General features: G+C 42.3%; 2 protein-coding genes across 6 annotated transcripts in view; one reads left to right on the forward strand and one right to left on the reverse strand.

Moving 5' to 3' along the window:
* Window positions 1-3,363: 3,363 nt before the first annotated feature.
* SFXN2 (sideroflexin 2) lies at window positions 3,364-27,856 on the reverse strand. Of its 5 annotated transcripts, none has more exons than XM_048505119.1 (12): window positions 27,832-27,856; window positions 22,036-22,200; window positions 21,478-21,648; window positions 20,788-20,886; window positions 18,944-19,019; window positions 17,665-17,750; window positions 11,833-11,893; window positions 10,547-10,613; window positions 9,784-9,833; window positions 8,934-8,983; window positions 8,271-8,318; window positions 3,364-6,343 (listed from the first exon to the last, which is right to left on the reverse strand). In XM_048505119.1, exons 2-12 carry the CDS (start codon window positions 22,194-22,196, stop codon window positions 6,244-6,246), a joined length of 969 nt encoding a protein of 322 aa, XP_048361076.1. In that variant the 5' UTR covers window positions 22,197-22,200; window positions 27,832-27,856; the 3' UTR covers window positions 3,364-6,243. The 5 variants fall into 5 exon arrangements, with proteins under 5 accessions (XP_048361076.1, XP_048361073.1, XP_048361074.1 ...); XM_048505116.1 differs by lacking the exon at window positions 27,832-27,856 and adding an exon at window positions 27,628-27,702; XM_048505117.1 differs by lacking the exon at window positions 27,832-27,856 and adding an exon at window positions 25,032-25,406.
* ARL3 (ADP ribosylation factor like GTPase 3) overlaps window positions 27,817-27,964 on the forward strand; it is a 38,830-nt gene continuing 38,682 nt past the window's right edge. Inside the window, exon 1 of the mRNA XM_048505120.1 lies at window positions 27,817-27,942. Within this exon, the coding sequence (XP_048361077.1) occupies window positions 27,940-27,942 (3 nt within the window). The 5' untranslated portion in view covers window positions 27,817-27,939. The remainder of the gene's footprint in view (window positions 27,943-27,964) is intronic.

Consider the following 27,964-nt stretch of genomic DNA (forward strand, 5'->3'; position numbering starts at 1 on the left):
GGGGATTCGACCATTGGTGTGATAAGGGAAGCTTAATAGAATCCTCCCAACCAAGTTTATTTGTTCAGATATTAGGTGTATATACATAAAACTGCAGGCAGAAATTTTTAAAAACTCTGGCTAAATATACTTACACTCAGTTGACACAAAAAGCATGTTTACAGATTCCTTGACAATAGTTACCAAAGAGTTCACACACAAGACTGTAAGTTTTAAAATACATATATATAAATCCAAAATTCTCTTCACCTGGTAACTAGAGAGGTACAGGTTGTAATTCAGCTTTCCCTTGTTTTATGAATGAAGACTGAGACCCCTAAATAGACTATAGGTCACTCTGTGGCTCAGGATGAAGTACAGTAAGTGAGAGAGGAATGAGATAATTTCTTCATAGCATAAAGAAGGGAAGACTAGGCATTTCCAAGCCAGAAAACACCAGGGCATGATGACACAGTGTGGGTACAAAAACCTGAGCATCATTTATCAGGACCCTATACAAACGTGTAGCATCCACTCTTACATTCAAACCCCCATGACCACATGGATCCAACCTCATGAGGGAAAATGTTCTATTATACATTTGATATGACACAAATAAATCATATCATGCTAATGGACTTGAAAACCAGCGCTTCCCCAAACCCTCCAGCCCCATTGCCTCATTAGAATGCAAACACTTCTGGATGCTTCTGATCTGCCTGACATATTAGAAATTGAAGAAATTCTGGCCAATGCAGGTACAATTTTATAGCAGATTATGCAAAATTTAGCACCCTGTATCTATATGTATATGTTTGCCCCAAAAGGCAAATTGTAGCTTCAGGAGGTCATCTAATTCGTAGTGCCTTGTATAAGTTGTGTACTAGCAATTTACAATACATTAAACAGCTTCTCTGCACCCTTTGTAGGAACAGCATCATTCTAGAGCTCATCAGAATGTGCTCTTAGAGCGGCCCTGTGTATCTCATGGTCACATGTTTCAGGTTCCTGTTCATCATAGCTCTCACAAACATAGCTTTCAGGAGGGAATGGGGAGGTATTCCTTTGGCAGCAACTGTTCTTATCTGGGGGCAGAATTTGGACTTTACTGTTTATACTCTTCAAAGGATTATCATTTATTTTACTTATTTACATTATTTATTGTCTGCCTTTCTCACAGGCGGATTAAACATACTGAACCAGTATAATCACAAAAATGGAAGATTCAATAACCAATGCATTAAGATCTTAGAAGTATGGAACCACCAGAAAGAAGTGAAGCATAGCATAAGTATTAATGTGGCACATTAAACATTAAACACATTAAACAGAAGTTACATACATAGGGTTCTTCTACTTACAATAATCTAAACCTAGGAGTATGGACCATAATTCTTAATTATTTAACCAAACAAGTTTGCAAAACTATTTTGTGCTGAACAGTTTAATATAAGAATATCAGTAGAAAGTCAGACTTCTGAGAAAGGTATAAAAAGTATAATTCAGTCACCTTGCAGCTTCATAGGGCAACCAAACTCAAGTTGAGGCTCTTTGTATTACAACTACAGATATAAGTTCTTCTGAATGAAAGGGCAGTTTTGGAGAGTAGATTCTATGGCATCACATCCCGGCTGAGTTTCCTCCCAAAACACCACACTACAAATCTCCAGGAATTTCCCACACTGGAGCTGGCAACCTCACAGCTTTACTACACTGTGGCAGTAGGTGGTTTAAGATCTGTTCACAATTGCCAAGTAAAACCCAATTGCAGTTACATACTGATCTCCAGTAACAGAGTTTATGCTGGAGGCCAAATAATGAATTTGCTCCTTACCTAGCTTCTTTCCTCTGTTCCATGATGCAGACGTTTCTTTACAGCTCTGCATTGCTGAGCATCAGAGTTTTTGGAGGTAGCTTGTCCTGTCAAATCCTGATCCCAGGTTTTGAAGTTTCAGGAGGTCAGTCTCAGACTTATAACAACAAAAACTGAGTACTTTGGTTCCTAACATACCAACTTAGGCCTTTAGAGTACTGTAGGGAATGTTTCTGGGAACATAGCTCTGCCCCCCTATTTCCACAAAAATGGATTCCACCTTTCCTTGATAATAGACCTTGTGCTTCTACAGGCTGTCTGCTGCTCTGCACTTTTATAGCCCCTCATATTCTTCACCTCCTGCAGAAGTGAACAAAACACTCTGTATTACAATCTTTTTAAACATTCCTCAAAAGGGCTGAAAACTTTTATTTAAAATGTTTATACCCTACCTTACAATACATGGGACAACTCCGCTGTTCCTGGAAGCTTAACCCAGCAGTATACTTTCTAATCCAATAATTTGTCCCAGAGATTACCACAGGAGAAGCCCTGGCTGAATAATCCATACCTGGCCAAGCCCTTAAATGTGTCCACCAAGATGTCTTTAAGAAGCAACTGAATGCCTGAAATCAATAATTACCTTTACTTATGCAGCTCAAGATACCCTGCCTTTTAGTCAGATGATCGCTAAAGCAACCTATAAACAATGGATTAAATATAATTAAACAAACCCTACTCAGCAGGCCTTGGATCCTTGACTGGAGGGAGAGACCAGTTTGTGTCTTTCTTCTCAGGTGTGCTGTCCCTGAGCAACTGACAGCTGGACAGAGAGAGCAACTGGGAAAACGCTGGAATGCAACCAGTGGCCATTGTCGTCAATCATTTGGCTTCTGTCCTGAAGTGCAATGTATAAGTAATGTTTATTCCAAACTAAATGGCCTGTGTAGAAGCAATCATAGATACCCTCGTGTTTCTCAGAGAATCTGCTGAATGCATGAATGATTTGGTTTTTGAGAGAGAAGCATTTCTAGCAACATAATTCATCCATCTAGATTGTGTACATAATGCCTGCTCAGCCTTGATAAGAAAATATCAGGAGCCAAAGTTCTGTTCCTATGCATATAATAGTTTAGCTTCTTTCTGATCAAATACATTTGGTCCAGAGTTCCTAGTATTATTGTACACCTGTGGAATTCTGCCGATGGGGAGTAGATGCCATCACAAAATAGCTGACATAGGGTTCTGGGGCCAATCAAAAAATGCTGAGAGGTTGAAATCATTTTGTTCAAATTATTCAGTTCAAATTACTTTAGAAGTTTTGTTTTTTACTGTGGGAGTAACAGCATAAATGAGATAAAAGGTTGTTAAAAATATTATCATATTTAGTGCAATTTTTAAGTAAAATTGCACTAAATATGATCATATTTTTAAAAACCAATTATGCCCAAGGTCCCTGCTGTGGACCTACAATCATCTCAAAGTGCAGTATTCATCAGGCACCATGGACAGAGAGGACAATTTAGTCAGTCAGTTCAAGTATTTAGAAAGGAAGAGTCATGGACATTTTCTAAAATTAATGTTTTATTTTAGCAACTTTTTGTTCCATTGCATGTAACAGAGGCATCGACAACAAACTTTTCTTCACCCATTTGCAACACTAAACTGTGATTCAGCAAACCCAAATGTGAGAAATGCAAAGAGCAGAAGACTCTTGTTGTCAGATATGGCGTACTGGGTAGTATCAGCATAAAAAGTAGCAGTCACCTTGCCTGGAAAATGATTTGGGAAGTTCAACATAGAAACAAAGAATGCCAGAAATCTCCTATTACATAGAAACGAATGGCTTTAATGCAAGGCAAGATAATCCCAAAACAATTGGCTGCCTAGTTACCAGGAATGGAAATATTCTCATCATAAGCCACACCATCTATATTAAATGAGCTCTTATGTAAAGGCAGCCATTTAAAAAGGAAGTGGTAGCCAGTTGCACTAAATCATTCATTGTATCCTCACTGGCATTTCCACTTGAGGAAGTGTGCCTGAACTGGATAGCCCAGCTTAGCCCAATCTTGTCAGATCTCGGAAGCTAAGCATGGCTGACCCTGGCTAGTATTCAGATAGGAGACTTCCAAGGAATACCAGGGCCATGATGTGGAGGTAGGCAATAGCAAATCACCTCCAAACATCTCTTGCCTTGAAAACCCTATTGGGTCGCCATAAGTCAGCTCAGACTTGATGGCACTTTCCACCACAAATATATTGTGCACACAATACTGAGGTTTCAGGAAGTGAACCTAATAGCTATTTCATTCTCAAAATGGCTCCTCAAAGTACAACCTGGGAGAGAGAGGAGATTGCTGACAAGATCTTGTGTAAGTATGTCATTGCATGTATGGGCAAACATAGTTGCTATACTTCCTGGACCTTGCACCCTATTCCTATTTCCTCTCCCCACCACCTGCAAGCCTTTAAAAACAATGTTATGTTATACTGATAATACCGTTATAACAATAAAGTTCTGTGGTTTCCCAGTTTTCAGGGTTTTTTAAAAAGTCTCTAGTTCCTTTCATTGCAGAGATATAAGAGAAAAGTTTGTAACAAAATGAAATAATATTGGTTGCTGCTGGAGGCCGCTGCTGGGCAGGGGAGTCATACCAGCAACAGGAAACTATACAAGCCTAGTCCCATGTGGAAACTACCTAAAACAAATTTTGGTCATGAATAGCAGATCTTTGGAAAAGTCAGTCATAGCACCCAGTACAAAACCCAATAGCATAGTTCCAAGATGCATAGAGGATGGAGACATTTGAATGGAGACAACTACTTGACTGGTAATAATAATACTTGACATTTATACAGCCCTTACAGTGTTCAAAGCACTACACACATATTATCACAGTAAACTTTACAACAACATGGTAGGTCAAGAATATTACCCCTGTACTGGGAAAGGAAGAGTAAGATAATGGCTGACAGAGCCACCTAGTGAATTTGTGGCAGATCAGAGTACAACCAGCCACCTCCTGAATCTCTTCTCTTGGCCAGTATGCCACAACTCCCAGACTGCAAGGAGAATCATGGCTTAGGTCACCAAGGCATTGTTACTGCCAATGCTCTATCCAAGATGGTCAAAGTTAGTTCTTCTACTTTGGAATCAAGCAAATGACCAGATGTTGCAGTGGTTTTCACCAGCCCCAATGTGATTTAAGGCAAACTTCTCAAGGGCTCAACTACATTTGCTAGGGAAAAAAAGAGCAATGAATGTCAGCTCTTTCGACAAGCTACTCAATTGCCTAGTATTATCCCTTACTCATATTTACATCTTGTGCTATATTATTACCATCTTCACCATATTATTAGCATCTGTCTCTCCCTCTGCTTTTCTTTTCTCTCCCTGGTAAATTAACAGCAGAAAGAGGAGAGAGAGTGTATTATTAGGCTTGGGAGATTTTAATTGGCAGCCAGCTGTATTTGTTTTAAATAGTGTCTATATGTGCTGGATTTGTATTAATTGTAGTAAGTCAGTGGCGCATAACATGTGGCCTATTATGTACCCTGACCAGTAGACCACATCATGATATCACCTGGCTTGTAACCGGAAGGGGCGGGGGAGGAGGAGGCAAAAGCTCTGCTTCTCAGCTGTTCTCTGGGCTGAGAGTCATTCTGACTTTTCCCACAAGGAGAGAAGAAGCATCATTGCACTGATACTTTTGTCCTCCCAGCCTTACTGGATGGAACTGAAGGCCATTCAACATGGGTCTTTCAGGCCATGGGTCAAATGTTGGGCACTTATATCTAAAATCCTGGGAGGTCTGCTTGCAAGACATCAGAACTGAACCAGCTACCTGCTCAGGGCAGCAAAATTCTCAATAAGCATGCCTGAATGCAGATACAGACTGCACAACAAGCTCAGGAAGAATTTACATTTTTTTGAAGTCCCTAGAAAAGGATATAGGGATTTTTTGTTCCTTTATGATTTGCCTGTTTTATTATGCAGTACACCATGTTCCTATGTGCTGAGTGGATTCTAGGGAAAATATAAGGCAACTGGAAAGTTTCTTTCTTGAAGCAAGTAAGGACACTGAGGTATGAACTTCAGAGCTGAGAGGAAGAGCTCAACAGGGTATTGAAGCACTTGAGTGTTAAAAGTTATCGTTCCATTTCTGACCAGACAGAAGGTTTCCTCCACTGAAGACAAAGATCAAAGTCCAAATCCATTTTCAGGCCAAGGAGTGGGGATGTGAGAAACAGATGTGAGGTTAAATCTTTTATACATTTGCCCATATTTATGCAACCTCGCCCCAAAGCAAGGGGAACAGAGGAACAGAGGTAAAGTGCTGCTCTTTCTGAAGTATCTTGAGCTCATCTGTAGACCATACATCATCAGGTAAATATTTTGGGCTGAGGTGGTCAGCAGATCCAGCGCATTCTTGAGACAGAAGCTCTCCTCACAAGCCTTTGTTAAAATAGACGTAGGGCACTTTGTCCCCATTTTTGGCCACAATAGATTCCCTGAGGTCAGGCTCCAGCTGTGAAAAGGCAATTGAGCTGGAAGAAAAAGAGATGGACAAACATTGGACCATATTGTGCTTAGTACATATGATGATGGGAAAAAACAATATTTTTGCAAGGACAACTCAAATTAGATTTGAACACATGAAGGTGCCTCATACTGAATCAGACCACTGGTTCCTCAGTGCAGGTATTCTCTACTCCAGTGGTGGCGAACCTATGGCACGGGTGCCAGAGGTGGCACTCAGAGCCCTCTCTGTGGGCACGCGCAGAGTCGCCCCCACACACACACCTAGGCTGGCCTGGGCCGCTGGGCTCAATTATTATCGTTAAGCCTAAAACCTAGTTTTGGGGAAGCAGTGTAGGTAACCCTGTTAAGCGCCGTTAAACCCCACTGATTTTCATGCGAAGTACTAAAGCGCGATCCTTTTCCTGGGAGTAAGCTCAGTTGCTGGCAATGGGGCTTGCTTCTGAGTAAACCCTCCTAGGGTTGTGACTCACCCATTGGAAGAGTTGCACGGTTGCTTCAAAGCAAAGCCACTGACTACCACCAAGCTTACTCCCGAGTAACACATGCCTCGGAGCCAACTGTTTTTTCTAAACTAAAACCTCAGTATTCAGGTTAAATTCCGTGTTGGCACTTTGCGATAAATGTGGGTTTTGGGTTGCAATTTGGGCACTCGGTCTCGAAAAGGTTCGCCATCACTGCTCTACTCTCTCAGCAACTTTCAAGGGCCTCAGGCAGAGGTCAGAAGTTTTTCACATCACCTAATATACAGCTGTTAACTGGAACATGGGGAATTGAACTTAGAACCTTCTGCAGATAAAGCAGATGTTCTGGCACCATGCCATGACCTCACCCTTGAATACCCTTGTATAAAACTGAACAAACAGCTTCAAAGTGCCAGGCCTTGTTTCTTCCTGCGTGCTAAAAGCAACAGACAAGAGAAAGAGGTGCAACACACATTACAAATCTAGTTGCCGTTCACATTTAATGTTGGCACTAGCTTTAATTCTAAGCTTAGTAACAGGAGCTAGTGGCCTGCTCACAATTGCCATCCTGCATCTCCACTCAACACATTTTCCTTTGCTAGAGGAATCTGAGTGACATGGCGATGAAGTGGGCAGCTGCCAGATGCTACTACCTATGCACACTGCCCCTGAGCAAACTGCAGCTATTTCTCTCTTCTCTCCAAAATCAGTAGAGGCAGAAAGTGAAGCAGTACAATATCTGCTGTCCCTCAAGAGAAAGGTCACATAATAGATGATGGCAAATTAGAGAGCGTGCACGGGCACCGCTGCATTTGAGTGAAGTGTGCGAAATCCAGGCTTATAGCTCCTGGACAGTTGATCACACTCTGCATTCTGTGCCAGTTTGGGGAACGTTAAGCACAAACTAGTAGAACAAATACAAAAATAAATCACAGACAAAGATACAAAGTGGATGGTGAGCTTTTTTTTTAATGGAATCCCAGATGAAACAGCTATTTTGCTTCCATGTGTGAAATAAATTATTCTGCTTGTGTGTGAATAAGAAGAAGTATTATCTGGGTTTAAAGAATCACACACAACAAAGCTAGATATGACTCTTTCTGTTAAACGTTCTGGTCAGGAAATAAAGCTCAGAAAGCTTCCACAACATCAAGGCTGTCAACATCAAGGCTGCATTCCTAGGTACGTTTACTAGAAAGCAAGTCTCCATTAAAGTCCATGGGATTTGCCTGGCAGACATGCCTAGATGAATGCCGCACGTTTGTTGAGCACAAACCCAAACTATTCCTGGATAGAAAAGATGAGCTCCTCCTCCCATCATACTACATCCCTTAGTAATGAGAACCTGCCCATCAGCTGAAGCAGTCTGGCAGCAGGAGTGGCAGTGACTTCCCAATTCAGAAGCTATCATATAAGCACAGAAAAAGGAAGGAAAGAACACAGGACAACTGGAAAAGAACAAGGTTGTTACCTCCTTTGTGGGAAGAGAGCACAGGCAAATGGAACCATGAAGATAAGGCTGCAAGATATTAAAGTTGCAAAGTTCAACAACTATGTTACAAACTGTGAACACAGCAGTACTACAGACCTTGGGAATTCCAACACAAAGGCATAAGGCTTTTTACTGGTATCTTAGCTATGGTGTCTCCCACCCTATTTCTAGAGGTTGCCTACACAACAGTTGTTACAATTCCCAAGTCAGTGCAATTGATAAAACTCCTTGTGGGTATCTAAGAAGTTGCCTTTTGAGAAGCCAGACCAAAAGCCCAGCCTTCCCATGTTACCTGCCAGTGACTTTCCCTTTACCCTGCTAGATGTGCAACAGTAGTAATTGTACCCAGCATTCTAGGGGATTCCATTAACCATTCCTTTTTCCTTCTCATATGCAGTTTAATAGGGCTGGGTAGTTTGCCAACGGCTTCAAAGGGAGGTAGGACTGGCATGTGAACACTACTCAATCCTGGCCTACATAGACATAAAAAGGAGACAGTTTTTGCAGATGTCCTGCTTGCAGCTCTCCCTGTGTTCATATGACTAACTTTATATATATTATAATAAGTCTGGGGATTTTGTTTGAAAGAGTGCTCTATGCCCAAAGCTAGCAACTATAAAAGCAATGAGTAATCATACTTACAATCCCCCAACAAGTATTGTCTGCAACGGAGCATGAAGAACCTGGATTTTCTGCACCAAGAAAGCAACATGTGAGAAAGCAAGACTTCAACCTTTCAAGTTCTAGAGGTATTAGGTGCTGACATATCAGAAGAAACAAAACAAAACTTTGATATCTTCTACTAAAACCTGAGAGCACTGGACAAATTTACAAGGCAGGTTTTGTCTACAGTATAACATGCAATCCTGAATTTGTCATCTTTAGTCTTGGGAACCCAGCCCACCCTAATGCTAGCTTTGCAGAAAAATTCTAAAGGTCAGTGGGTGGGTGGGATATACTAAGAGAACAGTGAGATATACAAGTACAATCAGGCAGTACAATCCTATGCTGAATTACTTCAATGGATTTTAAGTGCACTAACTGCATACGATCACACTGAAAGGTCTGCCGGAAACAGCAGATGTTTAGACAGTCTCAGAAAGTCGAGGAAGCCTAGCTAGCACCCTCAACTAATTCAAGGTACTCTCAAATAACTCCATCTCTGATTTAAAATGAGGAGACAACTCCACAATGTTCCACTGCCCAGGTGTTGTAGAGTTTTACTTCTATTCAAACTAATGCTGCACTACTCGCAACTACATCTATTTACACTTCTCTTTCCATAGCAATGCAGTTGTTCCCAGAATTCCCATGCACCTCCCACTCTGCTCATTGCTGCTTCTGCAGTAGAGAAAGTTTTTCCACCCCGATACGGAAACAGCCCCGCTCTACATTTTCAGTCATTGCCTAGGGAGAATCTCCCTGGATCTCTGGAGGCATAAAAACAACCACCCACCCAGAAGGAAAGATATACATTTCTTGAGCTACTTACTTTCATGAAGGGGTACTTTTCTAGTTTTTCCATGATGATAGGCAACAAAACTGGAGTGGGGGGGAGGGGGAGGGAGGAGAGAGAACAAAAGCATGGCATTAGTAGCCACCTCAGCATGCGAGAGCCCTATTTTTCATGCCATGTCCTCTCTGATGCTTGCTGTACAACATACAGTAGGGACAGGCTTTCTCCTAAGAGTGCCTTCCCCATTTAGACTCAAAGAAAGTGAGGGCAGCAAGCTTGCAATATGCAGAAGAAACTTGGATAGCACCAGCTTTCCAAGAAGCATGGAAGAACTTATTAATGTGGCTACAACTCAAACTACTTTGAGTGTCCACAATAATGCTTCATAAACGCAGTGATCACACACTAATAAACAAGTCCTGGAGGACTAGCCATGTGGGCAAGCCCTGATAAAAGTGTTTTTTTTTTCTGGTGCCACTCACATTTTTTGCACTTCCCCCCATCTGCCTCTGTTAATGTTCTATCATGAATCCATTTTCTCTTTGGGCAAATGTGGCTTTGTGATAATAGCAAAGGCAGTTCTGTATTCCATTTACTACCCAGTAAATGGAATACAGAACTGCTAATTAGGACAGAGAAGGACCATGCAGAGGTACAAGAACAGCAAACTACAAGGCTGTCATCCTCTTCTCTCCTTCTCATCAGCTCTAGGGAGCTTTCTTAGCAAGCCACAGGGGGCTCCACCCCAGCACAGCTTACCAGTCACCAGTTCAACCAGGGGAAAATGTTGGATGCTTACTCATGCCAGGAGCAGCCATAGTGATGCGGGAAATCACCACCTGGGTTATCCCCTTGATTGCAGCTCTCTGAGAAGGAAGCAAGGAAGAAATAGCAGCTTCACACTGGCTCTCCAAATTAAGACATGCAAGATTGTTATTCAAAGTGAAAGGTTGGATTTTTTGACGACCAATCAGTAAGCACTTCTAGGATCAGACAAACAGGCCTACTATGAAGAAACGGGGAACTATCTCCTTGAGCAATCCTTGGTGGGAGCCCCACCCCAAACCCAGCGATGAAAACAAGTAAAATAGTTCCCCCACTTAGGGGGAAAGAAGCACTGCATGAAATACTCCATGTGCTAATTAAAAACAAACGCTGTGGTCTTTCTTGTTGGAAACAGCAAAGTTATGAAATGGCAACTCACCAGATGACTATGCAGATGTTTATTTAAAAATTGAATAAGCAGCACATGCTTGCAGAAAATAATGTGCACCAGCAAAAGGGGTTTTGGAGCTAGTAAATACTGAGCCAGGACACAGTCGAGCGAAGGAAATGCAGGGTTGGAGGGTGCAGACTGTATCAAGGAGGAGAAATTCTGTGTGTAAAATCATTCACTTATTTTACCAGAACTCACAAAAACTTGCAGGGGACACCTAAAGCCTCTGCTTTACTTATTTTCAGTTGCTGGATTTGAGGTGAGGTCCCCCCAAGGATTGTTTAATGAGATGATTCTTCATGCAGATTTAATGAGATGATTCTTCATGCACAGCAGCCATAAGGGTTACATGGAGAGTTGCCATATGGAAGCAGCCCAGGTATCAGGAAAGAAAAGCAGAAACCAGAAGTAAGAATCCTCAAAATTGGCTTGAGTAGCTTTGATGACCACAGTGGAACCATGGGCATATGCCCCCCGCCCACTTCCCACATGGAAAATGGTCCTAAGAGTGACAGAAGTGCCTTAGTATAGAAGTAGTCATCCTTCCCTCAAGAACATTACGAATCCATATACTGGAATAAGCTTTACACAAAGTGAGACGTATATAGACACATCTACCACTGTCTCAGTTCATTTGGTACATCTAATGAAGTAGATTAAGCTTTTAAAGGCAATGGACAACAAATTTAACTCTAAGACCCAGCAGCAGCTCTTAAAGCACAACCTGATAAACTACAGTGCATCAGCCGATCAAAGTTTGTGGATGTCTGTGGTTGCAAGCAGCATGGGCAAGATAAGTTCCAAGATTTACTTGCCAGAAGACAGCAACCATTATACTACCTGTGCTCTCCTGAGACGATGGCACTTACCCTGGACTCACCCAGATGATTGCCATTCTCATCAGTCACTGCGATCCCATTAATGAGTTCCCTAATACAGACACAGAAACATGACTTTAGATATTATGACTAGTCCGCTGGGCCCTCCTTTCCCCAGCCATGCTTAATGACTCAGAGTACTTTCTTTGCTGTATATGACGCATAAGGAAAACTCTGTTCAAAGCTGCGACATTCATCCTCCAGTCCCTCATTCTCCAGGGAAAAATCACTTAAGCATAGAGTCCCAAAAAAGATACAGTTAATCAGGGACTGCATCAGTCCACAGCCACTTACATAGTAGGAAAACAATCTCATGTTTGACATATAGATGTAAATAACCATAAGTTTTATGTGTGCTGAATCTCTGTGATTCTCTGTTCTGCATATAGCATGAAATTACAAAACTCATTAGAACTGGGGATGATGTTAGGTCAAGTTGCTAGAATAACAGCTCTACCACTCTTCTCTCAACCACACTGCATGGTTTTACTAATTCAAGGCCCTATTCTCCACCAAAAATGAATCGTAACCTCTCATGTTAAGTTCCTTTTCAGATGCGATGTGACAGACATTAACTCTGAATGTGCAACAGCCCAGTAGAGCCATGCTCACATCATGCTGGCAGCTCGCTTCTCCCCTTCTCTCTTTCATATGATGAAGGATTCCTGCTCTAAGAAGCTGAAGATGTGGGAGCATGATTAACTCCAGTTCCCCTCAGTGCCAGTATATGTATCTCACAGGAAGCCAGGATTCCTTCAGCACTCCCTCTGTGGTGGCAGATGGGGAAGAAGGGGCAAAATCTGTTTTTATATCCATATCCATGTAGGTTTCCCACACCATCTGTTGTAATCTGTTTTTAAAGCTTACAATGTTCATATTTTTATACTATTTATTGTATTGTATTGTTTTTATATGCTTTTATTTGTAAGCTGCCCTGAATCCTTCGGGAGATTGGGGGTGGGTGGGTGGTAAAAATACAAGCAATCAATCAAATCAAACAAAAATGCCTGTGTGAACTACAGGCTGACTTTGTGCACATTCAGGCTTAGGATCAGTCTGACATGACACCTGTCTACTTGGGCATAACAAACTATGGTAATATGAAACCCTTCATGTTTACAGGACCCCTTTCAATATTCTTCCTGCCCAGTCTGACTTTGATCTGCTGTTCTTATAAGATGCTGCAGTATTTATATTACTGATTGATGCACTTTTTTTGTTTTGCTTATGAGCCATGCTGAAGTTTTGAAAAAGAGCCAAAAAGGTCCTGTATATTATAAAGTAATCACAAAATCCCACAGAATCACCTGAAGATGGGCCATTCCAATCTAGGGAACCCCTTGCAGACCACAATGCTGTTACCAAACATGTAATGCTGAGGAACCGTTACCCGCCAGCTGAGTAAGCATGGGAAACCAACTTGACAATACATTGCTGCCCCCTAGTGGCTTCAGCTGTGCAGAGATTATGCTAGAAGCGGAAGATGGAAGACAAGAGGAACAGAAATATTGTTACTGCCCAAATTAACCCCCACTCCCATCTCTGCTAATTCCTTCAATGTTCCTCTCTTACTCCTGAAACATCATATATTTGTATGATGGGATGTCCCTGGGACACTTGCCAGCCTAAAAGCGTTTGTAAACCAAAAGCAACATCCTATAGCCAACTAGCAGAGATGCTAAAAAGACAGTGATGTGTCAGAGGGATACTGATTGGAGGCAGGTGCACTTCTGTCTTAAACCCTCCATGATAAAATCTATTTTTCTCTACAAGCAGTGCCACAGTTTGGTTATCGCTAAATCAAGCTCAAATCATGGTTTCTAGAAACCAGCATTTTCCAAGTGGAACCACCTCCTGGGCCAGCTAACACAATCTGATAAAATGAGACAAATGACTGCCGCCTCCACCTGAGCTGCTTAAAAGGCAAAGAAGGAACGCTGGGATGAGTGCAGCAGAGTGGCACTGCACAACAGATCAGCCTACAAACTACTGACAGTAGGTCCGGCCCATAGAGGTTTCAGCCCTTACAGCTCTTTTTTGCGCATGGCAGGCTGCATTTTGTGAACAAAGCTCTCTCTCTCTCCGAGGCAGTAATTTTGGCATCAGTACCATCTGTGTATGGGGTGGGGTTGTTAACACTTTCATTGACTATTCACTGTGTCAGCGTGAACAAGGTTTTTTATATCAGCAGTGAAATCAAACATGCAGAACAGGACTGAGCGAAAAGGCAAGGCAAGTGGTCTGCATCTGCAGAACGCTCCCTTTAGAATAGAGAGTCCTGGCAGCTGGCATATTTAGACAGCCACTAGAAGGGAAGCAATCTAACCCAGCAGAAACTTTGTTGGTGACATTAAGTGAAGCTTTTGGTGGGAAAACAATGTTATTTCTGTCTGTATATTTGCCACAGGGCAGACCTGCTTGGTCTTTGGGTTGTTTTTCTCGGCAGGGGTCAGGATGCACATCACTGGTAAAGCATCTCACTTTGCATGCAGAAGCGGCCAGGTTCAATGGTGAGTGCTTCAGTTTTTTAAAAAAGAATCAGGCAGCAGATGATGCAAAAGACCACCACCTGAGGGCCTGGAAAGCCACTGCAAAGTAAACAACACTGGTCTTGAAAGCCCAGGACAGCTTCATGTGTTCATCCTCTAGCAACAGGTGTAGAATCTCCATAGCACCAGTCACTTATTTTCACTGGTACTGGATGGGGCACTGGTAAGCAGAGCGTGTTTGGTTGATGTACTAGAGGCAGGAAGGAAGCTGCTCTGAAGCATGCTACTTTGGTCAAAATGGAAATTGTCCAAGGAAGTTGGGAAGAGAGCATTTCTCTGTGCAGAAAATGGCAGTCATTTTGTAAAAAGCCATATCTGAAGATATATTTGTATACTGAAATACTTGGTTGTGCACACTTGCAATCACCAGGCTGACCACTGCAATGCCCTCTACATGGGGCTACCCTTGACAAATATCCTAAAAAGCCAGTCATTCTGGAAAGGAGGCTGGAACATTAGTTTCCTTTCTGCCATATCTGTTGGTATTTTGCAAGTTGGCTCTAGCTGCCTTTTACTACATTCTCATGCATATAATATTCTTATATTCTAATAGTGGAGTCAGTCAAACTGTTGGATACTTAAATCCAGTGACTGAAGCTGTGAATGGGCAAGACAGATCTTTTGACAAATCTGAAAGGGCCCCAAGTTTGTAAAAAAAATCTGAAATCTTAAAAAAATGTTTGGGGGAGGGTTAAAATGGTAAAAGGAGCACTTGTAGATGTAAACAATGGATTCCCTCACTGGCTGTTGCTAGGCCATCACAGTATTCCAGGCTTCAGTTTCTGTCAGCAAAAAAACAGAAGCAGGGGGTAAGCCCTTTCCAGGCCTATTTTGGCCTTTGAGGGAGGACTCACTGGAGCTTTACCTGGTTAGGGTTGCCAGCTCCAGATTGGGAAAGACTTGGCAATTATGTGTTAGAGTCTGAGGAGGGCAGGGCTTGAGGAGGGAAGAGGCAAGTGAAACACCACCTCCCAAGACAGGTTCTGGAATTTCCATATCCCAATCCACATTTTGCAAGACTATAAAGAAATTACCAATAGGGATTGTGCTGGAAGTACTTTGGGGGAGACAGAGAGCTATCTCTTCTTGCTTAAAAAAATTATATTAAACCCACAGCAACATTTTGTTGAGGGTCCTCACTTGCTGAGTCACCTTGTTTAACTGGTTGTGGTGGGTTTTCCAGGCTGTGTGGCCGTGGTCTGGTGATCCACCAGACCATGGTTACACAGCCTGGAAAACCCACCACAACCAGTTGAATCCATCCGTGAAAGTCTTTGACAATACACCTTGTTTAACCTTCTCATTTAAAGGTGACTGCAGATTACCTGTTTGTGGCAATTAAGTTCATCACAAGTGAACATTTCTCCTGTTAACAGTTCTTGCTTATATATGATAAAAGGGCAATCAGGGGAAAAAATGTAATCTGAATTACACTTTGTATGACTAGGCCCGTGGTGGCGAACCTTTGGCACTCCAGATGTTATGGACTACAATTCCCATCAGCCCCTGCCAATTGACCATGCTGGCAGGGGTTGATGGGAATGGTAGTCCATAACATCTGGAGTGCCAAAGGTTCGCCACCACTGGACTAGGCTGTCGTCACTACATCACTGTCTGTAATAAAAAGGGTAATGAGAATTCAACCTAGCAGAACTTAATTCTACATTGGTAGCCTTGTTACTCTACTGACCTAGTCATTTTCATCCAGATTATGATATTGTATGAAAACTGGCAGTTGCCGGTTGCCTGCAAGTCTCTCATCATTGACCGTAGGTATTGGGAGGTCATGAAAAAAAGTTTATGAACCTTGTAACTGTACAACTACACAAGATAACAGAAGCAGAATGTTAACAATACAGCACTCATAAGAATAGTCAAAGGTCAGTTGGGAAAGAAGAGATGAAGCCACGGGATAGATTGCAGGGAGGGGGAAGCAGAAAGGGCAGAAAAGGAGCAGTCTAAAAGCAGCTCTAGCTATCAGGGAAACAAAAGGGACAAAGATAGGGGAAAAGGGGGTGACAGAGGAAGCATTGGCCTAAGCAGGAACAAGGTGGCAGGATAGAAGAGGAGCCCAAAAGAAAATGGGTTGTGCATGTATTTGTGGGGTGGGGGGAGATAATCCACTCTACAAAGCCCGAAAGACAGATGTGCTGTTAGCAAGAAGGGGTGAGTAGGGAAGGCTGCTTGGGAGGAAAGGGAATGAAAGTCTGGGGTATGTCAGCAGCAGAACCAAAGGAATGCCAGGTCAGCATTTCATATTTTAATTTTGCACAGACAACTGGATCTGCACAGATGACTGGATCTCTAGTATTTCTTAGATTCTGCAAAGGATATTTGACAATCAACTAGATATACAGTGGTACCTCGGTTTTCGTCGATAATTGGTCTGAAAGGAATCAACGAAAACCAAAATCTACGAAAACCGAGGCACCATTTCCCAAAGGAATCAATGTAAATCCAATTAATCTGTTCGAGGCACTCCAAAAAGTGCCTTGAACGGATTAATTGGCTTCCTTAAACCCCAGCCGGGAGGCAGAGGGAGCTCCTTATTTGGGCAGTGACTCCCCCTGATGTCACTGACCAAATAAGGAGCTAGAGAATCACTGCTATTATAGTGTGGCAGTAGTCTAAAAACAATTGAATGAGATTTATTGGAAACAAGAACTTGTATTACAATGAATTTATACACGCACTGAAGAAGATTCGCGGCTCAAAAACGCACTCTTAGCACGCAGGCGTTCTGCTGCTCTTTCGGTTCCGTGTTGCCGTGGCAGTAATGGTGAGCGGACCGCTTCTCTACAATACCTTGTCTGCTTTCATCTTGTTTTCCATCCGGTTATATTTGCCTATTGACTTACCTGTATGATATTGAAAGGATAGTAGATCCAAGACGTCCTGCATGAAACTGTTACCGTTGAAGAACTCTATGGACTTGTGAATCGACTCTATCCATTAATGAATATTTGACACTCTGCTATCTTTGTATGCATATACTGCTACAGTTATTCTTACAAATAATATCTATCATACTACTATACATTCTCCTTGTCATTTGGCGAGTCATTGAGTTCGGTCAATCCTGTCATTTTGTCTTGTTTACCTCTCGCCTTGTGCTTATTTCTTCTAGTTTGATTAAATATACTGTATGTAATTGTTTTATAAATACTCTATACAATAAAAATATATTTTAAAAATCAGTGAAGCAAGTCATAATTATCTTAGATTTAACCCTCTCTCCTTAAAGGCCCCTCAAATCTAAAGCCAGAAGACTTACTGTTGCCTCATCAAAGGGATATTCACACAGTTGGCAGCAGCCACTGCTGCAAAGGGGACCCAGCGTGCCACAAGAGTTGGGGCTCTCTGTATAGAAAAATGTAATGCAGTTAGGAGTAAGATCAGAAGAGGCCTGCAGGTTTTTAGACAGACAAGGCAGGATGTTACCCAACCATGTAGTTCCTTCCAGCAGAATAATTTCTCTTTCTGGAACAGTGGTTTCTGCTGTTTCCCCCCTCCCACTTTAGGCTCCCACTTTGCACTTCTATACTGGTTCAGAGAGTTCACTGACTTCCCTACAGGAACAAAATTTCAGGGGGTTCATGGGATGCGGCCAGGAAAGGGAAGTGGGAAAGTCCTGCTTTATGAAGTCAACAGATGATTGGATACTCCCAACAATCATGTCATGCATTAAAAAATATTCTGAAGCAACAATAAGGTAGGACCTTTACTAGAATTAAGTAAAATACCACAATATTGGCAAGCAAGTTTTTCAAGTTTGCTAGAGTTCTTCTCAAGGCACAATCCAGGGATCCCTAAACTTTTTGAGCCTGTGGGCACCTTCAATATTCAGGCACAGGGTGGCACAAATCGGCTGCTGCAGCAAATGGAGCCAACCACAAAATGTCAGGGAGCCAGGTTATGCCAAACTCTAATAGTAACTCTTGAACATTTCAGGCAGATGTTCTTTTTAACAAGATGCCTTTTAAAATAGACCCCCAGCTTACCTTCAGTCACACTGTGAAGACCCTCATGCTGTTGTGGTGGGTACTGCCAAAGCAACATTTAAAATATCTGCACAGCCAATCTGTGAAGCCAGACAAAGCTCCACTTTCTAAAAAGTTACCTGGTGGGTACCAGGAAAAGTGTTGGCAGGTGCTGTGGTGGCTATACATTTAATCCATCATTATCTTACTGCTACTTTCGGATGATTTCCCCTTATGCTAAATTATTCTACTGTCTCATATTCCCATAATCTTGTATGATATGAATGGCTATTTCAAACAGCAAGATTTTTCCTCTCCACTGTCCAAAAGAAAATTCATAATCTATGGCAATGTGAAGGGTCTCTTTAACAGTTTAGCGCTGTACAACATCTGAAACCAGAAAATGCAGGCGGCTTACAAAAAACTGGGGATATTTCAAGCACTCTTCTTATTCTCCAAGTCTCAGGACTGGTTTCTTCTAAAATCTAAGGGAGGAAGAGATGCCCAGTTTCCTGCTTTATTATCCTCAGTCCTGCTACTTCTTTGTGGACAAAACACACATTTTGACAGTACCTTGGTGTAAAGGTTGAGTCCCACGGCGGTTGCCAAGGCAGTACTGGTAGCAGTGACATAAGCAACTCCAATTTGCCTGGAATCATTCAGATGGAGTGAATTCTTATTAGCAGATAGCAATTCAGCAGTCCATCAATAAGCAATGTCAGCACAGGTGATGTGCATCAAAGGGCTTGCAATGTTTGTGGCAAATTCATTCACTTGATTAGTATTATAGGCTGAGACATTTTTTTCTGAACAAACAGATCTTGTGGGTCAGTCACCTCTGCCTAGAATCCCTATATACAGTGCTTTTGGACTGCTACATCCAGACAAATAACCAACTTCTTTTGTACTTCCCCTATGATCCAGTACAGTTTAATTGTAAGGACCAAAAATAATTCCTCCATGAGCAGCCACATTCCCAATTCAGCTGAATGATGGAACTGATCCTATCACTTTGAGGCTCTGGACTAAAAGCCACAAGAGTGAAGTGGGCAACTCATACAGAAACCCCATAAGAAATTATACTTCTAGAATTACATAGGAAATACTTCCCACTGATTTCTGTGGGACTAGGCTTCTATGTCACCCTATTTCTAATAGGCTTCTATGTCACCCTATTTCTAATAACTCTCTTAGAAGTGGCACTTTCAAACCCTCTTCCCTAGAAGTGGCACAGTTTTCCTAAACACCCACAACCCAAACTACCTCCTAAATCCCTAGTGAAGTGCCTTAAAAGTGGTAGGTAAGGCAGCCATACTGATTCAGAAGTGAGACACCAGGGACGGCAGGGACACCAAGGATAGTCTCTGACATTACTGATATGCTCTACTTACAGAAAACAGCCTAAGGAGTGCTATACAACCACCCAGAACACATAGATGCATGGCATTTCCCCATTAATATATCTATATCTCAACATGGCCTAATCTATGTGTATTTCAATCCAGAAAATGGAGCCATAAACAGACAAAACAAATCTTTTCAAAAACTTAAAAAAAACCCATTTTGTACAAAAATACAAACTTTTAAAAATACCACATTGTGGGAGTTAACACCCTCCAAAAATAGAAACAGCACCTGAAGATTTAAGAAACAAATGCCCTCAGTAGCCAATGCTAGGTGATCACAATAGTATGCTAGTATTCAAGTCTTGGTTTCTATCAGTAAAAGGCAAGGGGAGGGGGAAGAGCCCTTTCCAGGACTATGTTGGCTTAAGGAGGCCTCATCCGGGCCAGACCTGGCAGCAAACACCAACCAGGGCAATGTAATACTACACAACTTGCATGAATCATCCAGGACTGGCTGCTTGCTGCTGTTCATCAGCAGCCACCCCAGAAAAGCCAGTGTGGTGGTTAGAGTTTTAGACTGAGAGTTGGGAAATCCCAGTTCAACCCCCTCCCCGCTGTTATGGAAGCTCACAAGGGGACACTGGGCCAGTCACTCTCCTTTTTAGCCTAATCGACTCACAGAGTGGTTATTGTGAGGATAAATGTGAAAAAAGGCAAGGTATATAAAAAGTAAATAGACAAAGTAAATAAACAATAAACAGAGCTAAAGATGGGGGTGGGCTCTTAAAAGTATGTTGGCTGGTAGCTGAGAAGGATTAGGAGAAAAAAGAGAAGCTATGGGGGCTTTCAGGAAAGGGAAAGAAGAAACAGTGAAAGAAAGGAAACAAAATGCTTCCCTCAAGTCCTTGCAAGTCCCCTGCTTATGTCCCCTAGTCTGCCAGAAGAATTGCCAAGTGCTTTCCCCTCCAAGTCATAGAACCCATTCAAGCTAAAGTCAGGCCCAGTAAGCAACATTCTGGAAACCAGAAACAGAAGGCGAATGCCACCAGATAACCTTGCAAAGATACTCACTTGACAGAGATAGCGCTTGCAGCATTCCGGTTGGTGTAGTTCACAACGGCATTGAAGGACTGATTCACCCATTGCCAGAATACCACAGCTGGGACTGTCCTAAGGGAAAGAAAGAGGTTACGAAACAAAGTACCTAGAAACAATTAGACTTAGAGCTAGCCCAGAAACCAGAATAGATATATTGCTTCAGGCAAAGAAGACTGCAGTATACTTTTTCAAATAGAAGGATCACTAGTTTTAGAGCTGCTGGTATTGAGCCATCTCCACCAAATCCTTCTAAAAAATAGCAGAATTAGTGAATAAGAAAACAATTAGACTTGGAGCTAGACAAACAACAACAGCAACTCTTTTCCTTGGCAAACATTAGGCCAAGACATTGATCAAGGGTAATACAACTAAGATCTCAGTCAAATGCTACACTGTGAAGGAATTATGAGCACAGACCTGAAGAAACCGCACAGCAGGAGCAAACAGCTCAACATTAAAAACACTGTACCACAGGAGAAATAATGGACAATGTTAAAATTAGGTTCAGATGAAGGAGACACTTTAAGAAGAATAAACTTGAACTACACCTCATGGAACCCTGGCTGTTGGGTCAGCAAAGCAGCCTCTCTGAGACAACTAAGGGAGAAGGAAGGGGGTGGGGGGAAGGAGTCTCAGAAGACCAACAAAACCTCCTGTTCACACCTGTAGAATTGTAGCATGAAGCCGGTGATAGCCATCCCTCCAGGAACTTGAAACGACATCCTCCCTATCAAATTCATCTTCTCTCCAGAGTCAGGGTGGAAAGCAGAGTCGTAAAGCTTCTTGGCATAGAATAGTTGCTCCTGGCTGGTCCCCGGTGGCACTGTGCCTGCCCTACAAGCAAGAAATAACCAGAGGAAGAAGTCCATAAGTTCCACATTGGAGTACTGGAAGTTGCTGTCCCTTGAAGCAAACACACTGACAAACCAAAGAATCTCAACTGTACCCAAATCCTGTACAGAACACTAAAAATCTCTACACTGCATTCTTCCTTTGTATTTTAATGTTCCCTGATCTAAGATTCCAAATAACTACAGCAAGATAGAGAAACAGTGTAAAGATTTCCCTTCTCTTCAGAATGGCATGTCACAAGTATTTTTAACACTGCCCCCCACCAGGAGCAAAAGACATTAGCCGCATATAAGATTTTGATAATGAAGCTGGATTGAGGCTATAATACAAGGTTACAAGACCCCAAATGCTTATGTTACCACTGGCTACCTGCAGCTCTCCACCAATGCCTTTGCTCTGTCCAGCTCATGCTCTGACACCGCCAGTGTCCTTGGGTCTGTGATGTTGAAAAAGTGCTTCAGGCGCCCCATGAAGGTGTTCTGGTCCCAGCGAGGGGCATCAATGTTGAACATGGTAAGATGGGCTGTCATTTTACTGCAGAAAGGACAATTTACAGGTCAGCTACATAATTTACAATAAGCAAAGGTTATGGTTCCAGGTGTTTGCTTGGAAATGGATTGAAGACACGAAGAAAAGACTCATGTACTTAACCCTCGCCCTGCTAATTCATCAGTCTTTCAGCTCACCATCCTGTCCCACCTGCTTCAGGGAAAATTATTTTTGTCCTAGCCGGCTGAACAGAGTTTTTTCATGGTTTGCAGGGCAAGCACAAACAATTTGCTAGTCAGCAAAATCAAGAATCAACTAATTGTCTCCCTTTACATGACAGCAAGGAGCAGGGAGCATATGGGTGAGCTAAAAGTCCCTTCAGGCTTCTTTAGGTAATGCCAGACCATAGTGTGGATACTGTAACTGAACTAAGCATGTAAAAAGGGAATGTTATGCAATGTTAATAATTCCCATTATTAGTAAGAGAAGGCAGTCTCTTCAGTGGGCCATTTAAGTCTGGTTAACTTACTCAGCAAGTGTATATTTTACCTCTGTGGTTACAGAATAATTAAATCTCTAAAGGCCTGGGTAAGGTAAACAGAACTGTGTGCATGTAACCAGGCACAGTCTGTGACCTCTGAATAAATATTCAACTTCTTCTGCAAATGGACAGCATCTTCTAAAGGACAGGACTGGTGCATAATGGGGAATCTTGTTCAGAAGCCCTTGGAAAATGCTCAAGTGTCCAAATGCAGCTGAAGGGACTTTGGCTAGGAATGTAAGTGGGAAGGCTATGGATAAACCAGAACAATTTGCTGTGAGGATGTAACAGGGCAAAGATCTTTAAAGCTTATAATGCAAAACAAGAACCAGGAATTTGCACTTCGCCAGCAAATTGCGGCAGTGCATCGCCTATCAACAATGTCATACCACGCCATAATTCCCTCTTTCAGGTAACATTTTAGTTAGTCTGCATTTGCAGCAAAATTTACAACTTACCTCATCCTTTGCAGAAATCCTTTTGAGGCAAAATCTATACATGCAGTAGAATTGTAAAACTAGGAATGGTAAGACTCAAAGGACTAGATGGTTCAATTTCCCACTCAGCCCCTCTGTTTCCAGCCCTGCATACTTGACAGGATTGTTGTGATAAAAAACTGGTGATTTCCGCATGGGGACAAGCTTGTGCGGGTTCCCTGTTGTTAGTGTGGCTGCTGATAAAGTGAGGCAGCACCAGAACTTCACATGACAGGTTTCCACACAATTTCACTGCACCAATTCCCCATCAGTAACTACTCCACCCCCCATGGCTACTGGGGCTTTTGCAACATTTTTTCTTGCATTCATCCTAGGTATTTGGGTGCTGTGTGGTTTCCGGGCTGTATGGCCGTGTTCTAGCAGCATTCTCTCCTGACGTTTCGCCTGCATCTGTGGCTGGCATCTTCAGATCCTCTGAAGATGCCAGCCACAGACCAACGTGATACTGACTCCTTGCTCAAGCTAACCTATCGACGTGAAAGCCTTCGACAATACATCCTAGGTATTGTTATATAGTGTGTGTACCAAGGTTCTCTGAATTCCCAGCTTCCTTTGGTTTTCTAAAAAAGAAATCTCTATCCTCTTCCATTACACTTTTCCACTTATCTCTCTGTAGCAGAATGTGCTAAAGACTTACCATTAAAAATAAAAGCTGGGAATTCAGAGAATCTGGTATACATATTGGTATAATATGATAACAGGGCAATCAGGGAAAAATGTAATAACAATATTATTGTAATAATATTCTAGAACCAATTTTTCTTTTTCAAATAAGTGACAGGGACAGAGTATGGGGAAATGGCTGCCATGTAGGTGAGAAAATCCAAATTTTCCCATATACACAGCAGCTGTACACAGAGCAAATATGCCATGCAGAAATGGGAACAAAAAACCCTATACACTACAAAGAGCTCCTCAGAGGAACAATGGGGTAAAAAGGTAAGAGATAGCTAACACTGTGTTCATTCTTCCATCTGGCTCTCCTTATACCTTCTGATCCAAGTTTGGAACCCCTTACCAAATGTTCCTAACATTTGCCGACAAAATAGGACAATGGTTAACACAGAGTAGAGTATTCTGCTATGGTTCTTGACATTTTATATATACAAACACAAGAATAATTTGCTAAAGGCTCCAAACTAGCCCAACTGGAAGAGGAGAATATTGCTCTAGCATAATGGACTGCTAATATTGTGTTCTTCAGTAGACAATTATTACATGGATATTTATGCCCTGCTTCTCTCCTCAATAGGAACCTGAAAGGACTTACAGCACTGGCCTCCATTTTATCCCCACAATAATCATGTAATGTATAGGCTGAGAGAAAGTGACTGGTTCAAGGTCACTCAGAAAACATCTTTGTGGAGAGCAGGGGTGCAAACCTGGGTCTCCCAGACACTAGTCTAACACTCTAACTACTATGTCACACAAGTATAAATTTTTCTTCTCAGAATGCCTGAAGTTACTAGTAAGTAGAGATGTATTATCAGTTCAACTGGTATTTCAATGTCTTCCAGTTCTCTTGGTTTACCATAGTGGCAATGCAGTACCCAGAAAGACAGATTGTACCAACCACCAAACTGAACTCAAGAGACAACTGACGCAGTGGGTGAATTAATTAACGCTGAGACGCCTACATTTTTCGTGCATGCTTCATCAGGGGTCTGCAGGACATGCTACTTCGGCTAACATTCCATTCTCAACTGAAAAATTATCTCCCCTTCATTCCTCCGCTTAACTAGTTTAACATCCTTGAATTGGTAGTTTCTCATACCTGGTCCCTCATGCCTCACTGAGAAATTATCAGCATCCTTTTTCAGAGCGTTGTTTTACTGTACCTTTCAGAATTCAGAGAAAGTCAGTAAATTTGTGGAAGGGTGATCTAGCAGACTTGTATACTTGGACTGGGCATGCTGGAAAACTTGGCAATTCCAGAATGACAAGTCCTTTTATGGAATGATAAACTAGATTTTTAAAAAAGAAAAGAAACAGCTTTCAGAATGGGAGGAAATAAACATGGAGAAGTCCAAGTGTCTGTTCTGATGTCAGTACTATTAAAAACACTCATAAAATGAAAAGTTCCTTTTTTAGAAAACACATTATAAAATAAATGATCTGGAAACAGAGATGAATGATGTGTAATAACCAAATTATTTGGATAGCAAAATCCCAAACATATTGGGAAGAACACCAGAAGCATCTTCCAAAGAAGCATGAAAGATGAAATTCCATTCACATTTAAATCTAGTTTTTCATATTTTTAGCATTTCAAAAGCAAAATACATTTCACCCCCCCCCACTGTGCCTTCTGCTAATACAGCAAAGGATTCAGCCCCATGTTAGGAAATATTAAGAAAGGCATTGAAAATCAAACAGCAAGTAATAATACTTGCCAAAATAGCCCTGTTCAAGGCTATAATGCAGCCACATTCAATGCACTATGCACAGTTTTAGCCTTACTACTGCAAAAAAAAAAAAAAGCTGCAAAGTGCATATCAAACTGACATACAGATGTGGTCATGCAGTTTGCAAACCTTTGCAACTAGGAAAAACTAAAACTGATAGTGTTGTTAAGATTAAGGGAAAAATTATTAGCGAAGGACATGATACATTTTTATAACCCTGGAAACCCAAACAGATGTCTGATTCCAATAATTAAGTGAAAGTTAGCTTCTATTCACTGGTTTTTAGTCCTCAATGACCTGGCAATCCTACAGGTCCCAGTAGCAGCACAAGTAAAACTGGCAGAACTCTTCTGTCTAGGCCTAGACACTTAAGACTTAACAGCTCAGTACCACTTTGACTTTCTGGCCTTCCTTCCTCTCTTGCCTGTCCACAATACACAGCCCAAGTCTCACTTCCTGCTTGATGCCTCCTTTCTACAGCTTATCTATGCTCTCAAGATCTCGCTTGTCAACCATTGTTCACTTTAGGGAAAAATCTGAAGCAGGTCTAAACAGAAGCCCTATTCTATTCAATAAGTTTTATGCCCAGGAAAGAGTTTTTAGGATTGCATCTTAAGTCACTTGATTTCTCAACTACCCTTTCTTGCATTCCTCCATATGATACCACCACATGATACCTTAGCAATGGCTGACAGCCTACTGTCCAATCAACCCCTTCTTGGCCCACTTCCCCAACACCTCATTCTCCACCTAACCTTCTTTGGTAGAGCACTCCTATGCAGATATACTCTAGTTTAAGTGCATTGAAATCAACATGCTTAGACTGAAATGACTATGCACAGGATTGCATTGCAAGTAACTGAATATATATGCCACCACAGTAGCTTAATCACAGACACATCAAAGATGGCTGATCTAATAATTTGCAAATAAATGACAGAGAAGAGGAAGAATCTTCACTCAACAGAAACTATGGAATTAATTACAAGAGATGTGGTTATGCCTTGAAGCCTAGAAAGCTTCCCGCCCAACAACTAGAGAACTGATCTGTCAATGGCCATTTACCACAATGGCCATACAGAACATCTATGATCACATTTACAACTACCACATGAGGGGTAAATAACAAGGGATACATGTTACTATCAGGCTGTGCACAAGAGTTTCCTTGAAACATATGGCAGGCCACTGTTTAAGGCACAATACTGAAGCTTGGTCTAACCCCAAAGGCAGATTCAGGTAGCTATGCTATTCTTTCCACCCCAGACCTCAATCTGCTCTCAAACCAATTCTGGAAGACTTTTTGCGTAGCCTAATTTTACTTAAGCCTCTTCTCTACTGTTGACTTTGCAACTCCTTCCTACTCTACAGCTGATGAGGCTAAGTAACAGCCGCACTGCCTTTCAAAATACTTCAAAAATAATAATTTTAAAAATCTAATGGGGCTGAAACTTTCTGGGGTTCCTGGTTCCCAATTCCTTCTGTCATAGACAATAGTCAGCTGATCACGGGGCTGCCTAATTTGGGGTTGCCCAATGTTAACCTTAGCTACAGAGACGGATACATCTCAGATCTCGAGCCAGTCTGCTCACAAAACACTGTGCTGCACGAGGAACTGGGAACTCATGCCAGTCTCTTTCCCAGACGCTGTCAAGCATGTATCACTTTCGATAGTGATACATCTGCCTCACTTCCTCCCTTTGCCACATATCACACTAGCCCAGGGGTAGGGAACCTGCGGCTCTCCAGATGTTCAGGAACTACAATTCCCATCAGCCCCTACCAGCATGGCCAATTGGCCATGCTGACAGAGGCTGATGGGAATTGTAGTTCCTGAACATCTGGAGAGCCGCAGGTTCCCTACCCCTGCACTAGCCTGTCCTTTTCCAGAGCCCTGCATTCCTTCTCCGCTTTCCAGGAGACTCATTCATTCATTCCACTACGCAGGTCCCGCTGCTTGTTCCGCAGGCAGCCCTCACTACCCTCCCCGGCCTCGAGATGTCCCCGCTCTTCCCAATGCAACTCCTACCCGCAGTTCTCGCAGTACACAATTCAGTACACAATGCCCCGCAGCGCACATGGACATCACCGCCCCCGCCCAGCCCCCTGGCTGGGACGCGTGGCCCTTCCTGGCCAATGAGAAAACGAGTAGCCCCATGGAAGGCGGTCCACTTGCAAAGACCCAGCTCGCATGCGCGAGCTGCGGCGCTGGCTTTTTTGCCCAGGCTCCTACCTTCGCTTGAGCGAACGTACGTGAGAATGACGCTTTACGTAGGGAAAAGGCGTGCGCTCCTGCGCATGACGCAGTTGCCCATGGTAACCGGGAGCCGCGTAGTAGAGGATGGTGAGTGCCGAAGGGGGAGGCG

The sequence above is a fragment of the Sphaerodactylus townsendi genome, linkage group LG08, assembly GCF_021028975.2.
Source record: "Sphaerodactylus townsendi isolate TG3544 linkage group LG08, MPM_Stown_v2.3, whole genome shotgun sequence".
Lineage (NCBI taxonomy): Eukaryota > Metazoa > Chordata > Lepidosauria > Squamata > Sphaerodactylidae > Sphaerodactylus > Sphaerodactylus townsendi.

Coding starts and splice junctions, on each gene's coding strand:
- SFXN2 (XM_048505115.1), bottom strand. Junction 8,319..8,933: donor ACAATACTTGTTGGGGGATT/GTAAGTATGATT, acceptor AATATCTTGCAG/CCTTATCTTCATGGTTCCAT. Junction 6,344..8,270: donor GCTCTCTTCCCACAAAGGAG/GTAACAACCTTG, acceptor TTTTTCTTCCAG/CTCAATTGCCTTTTCACAGC.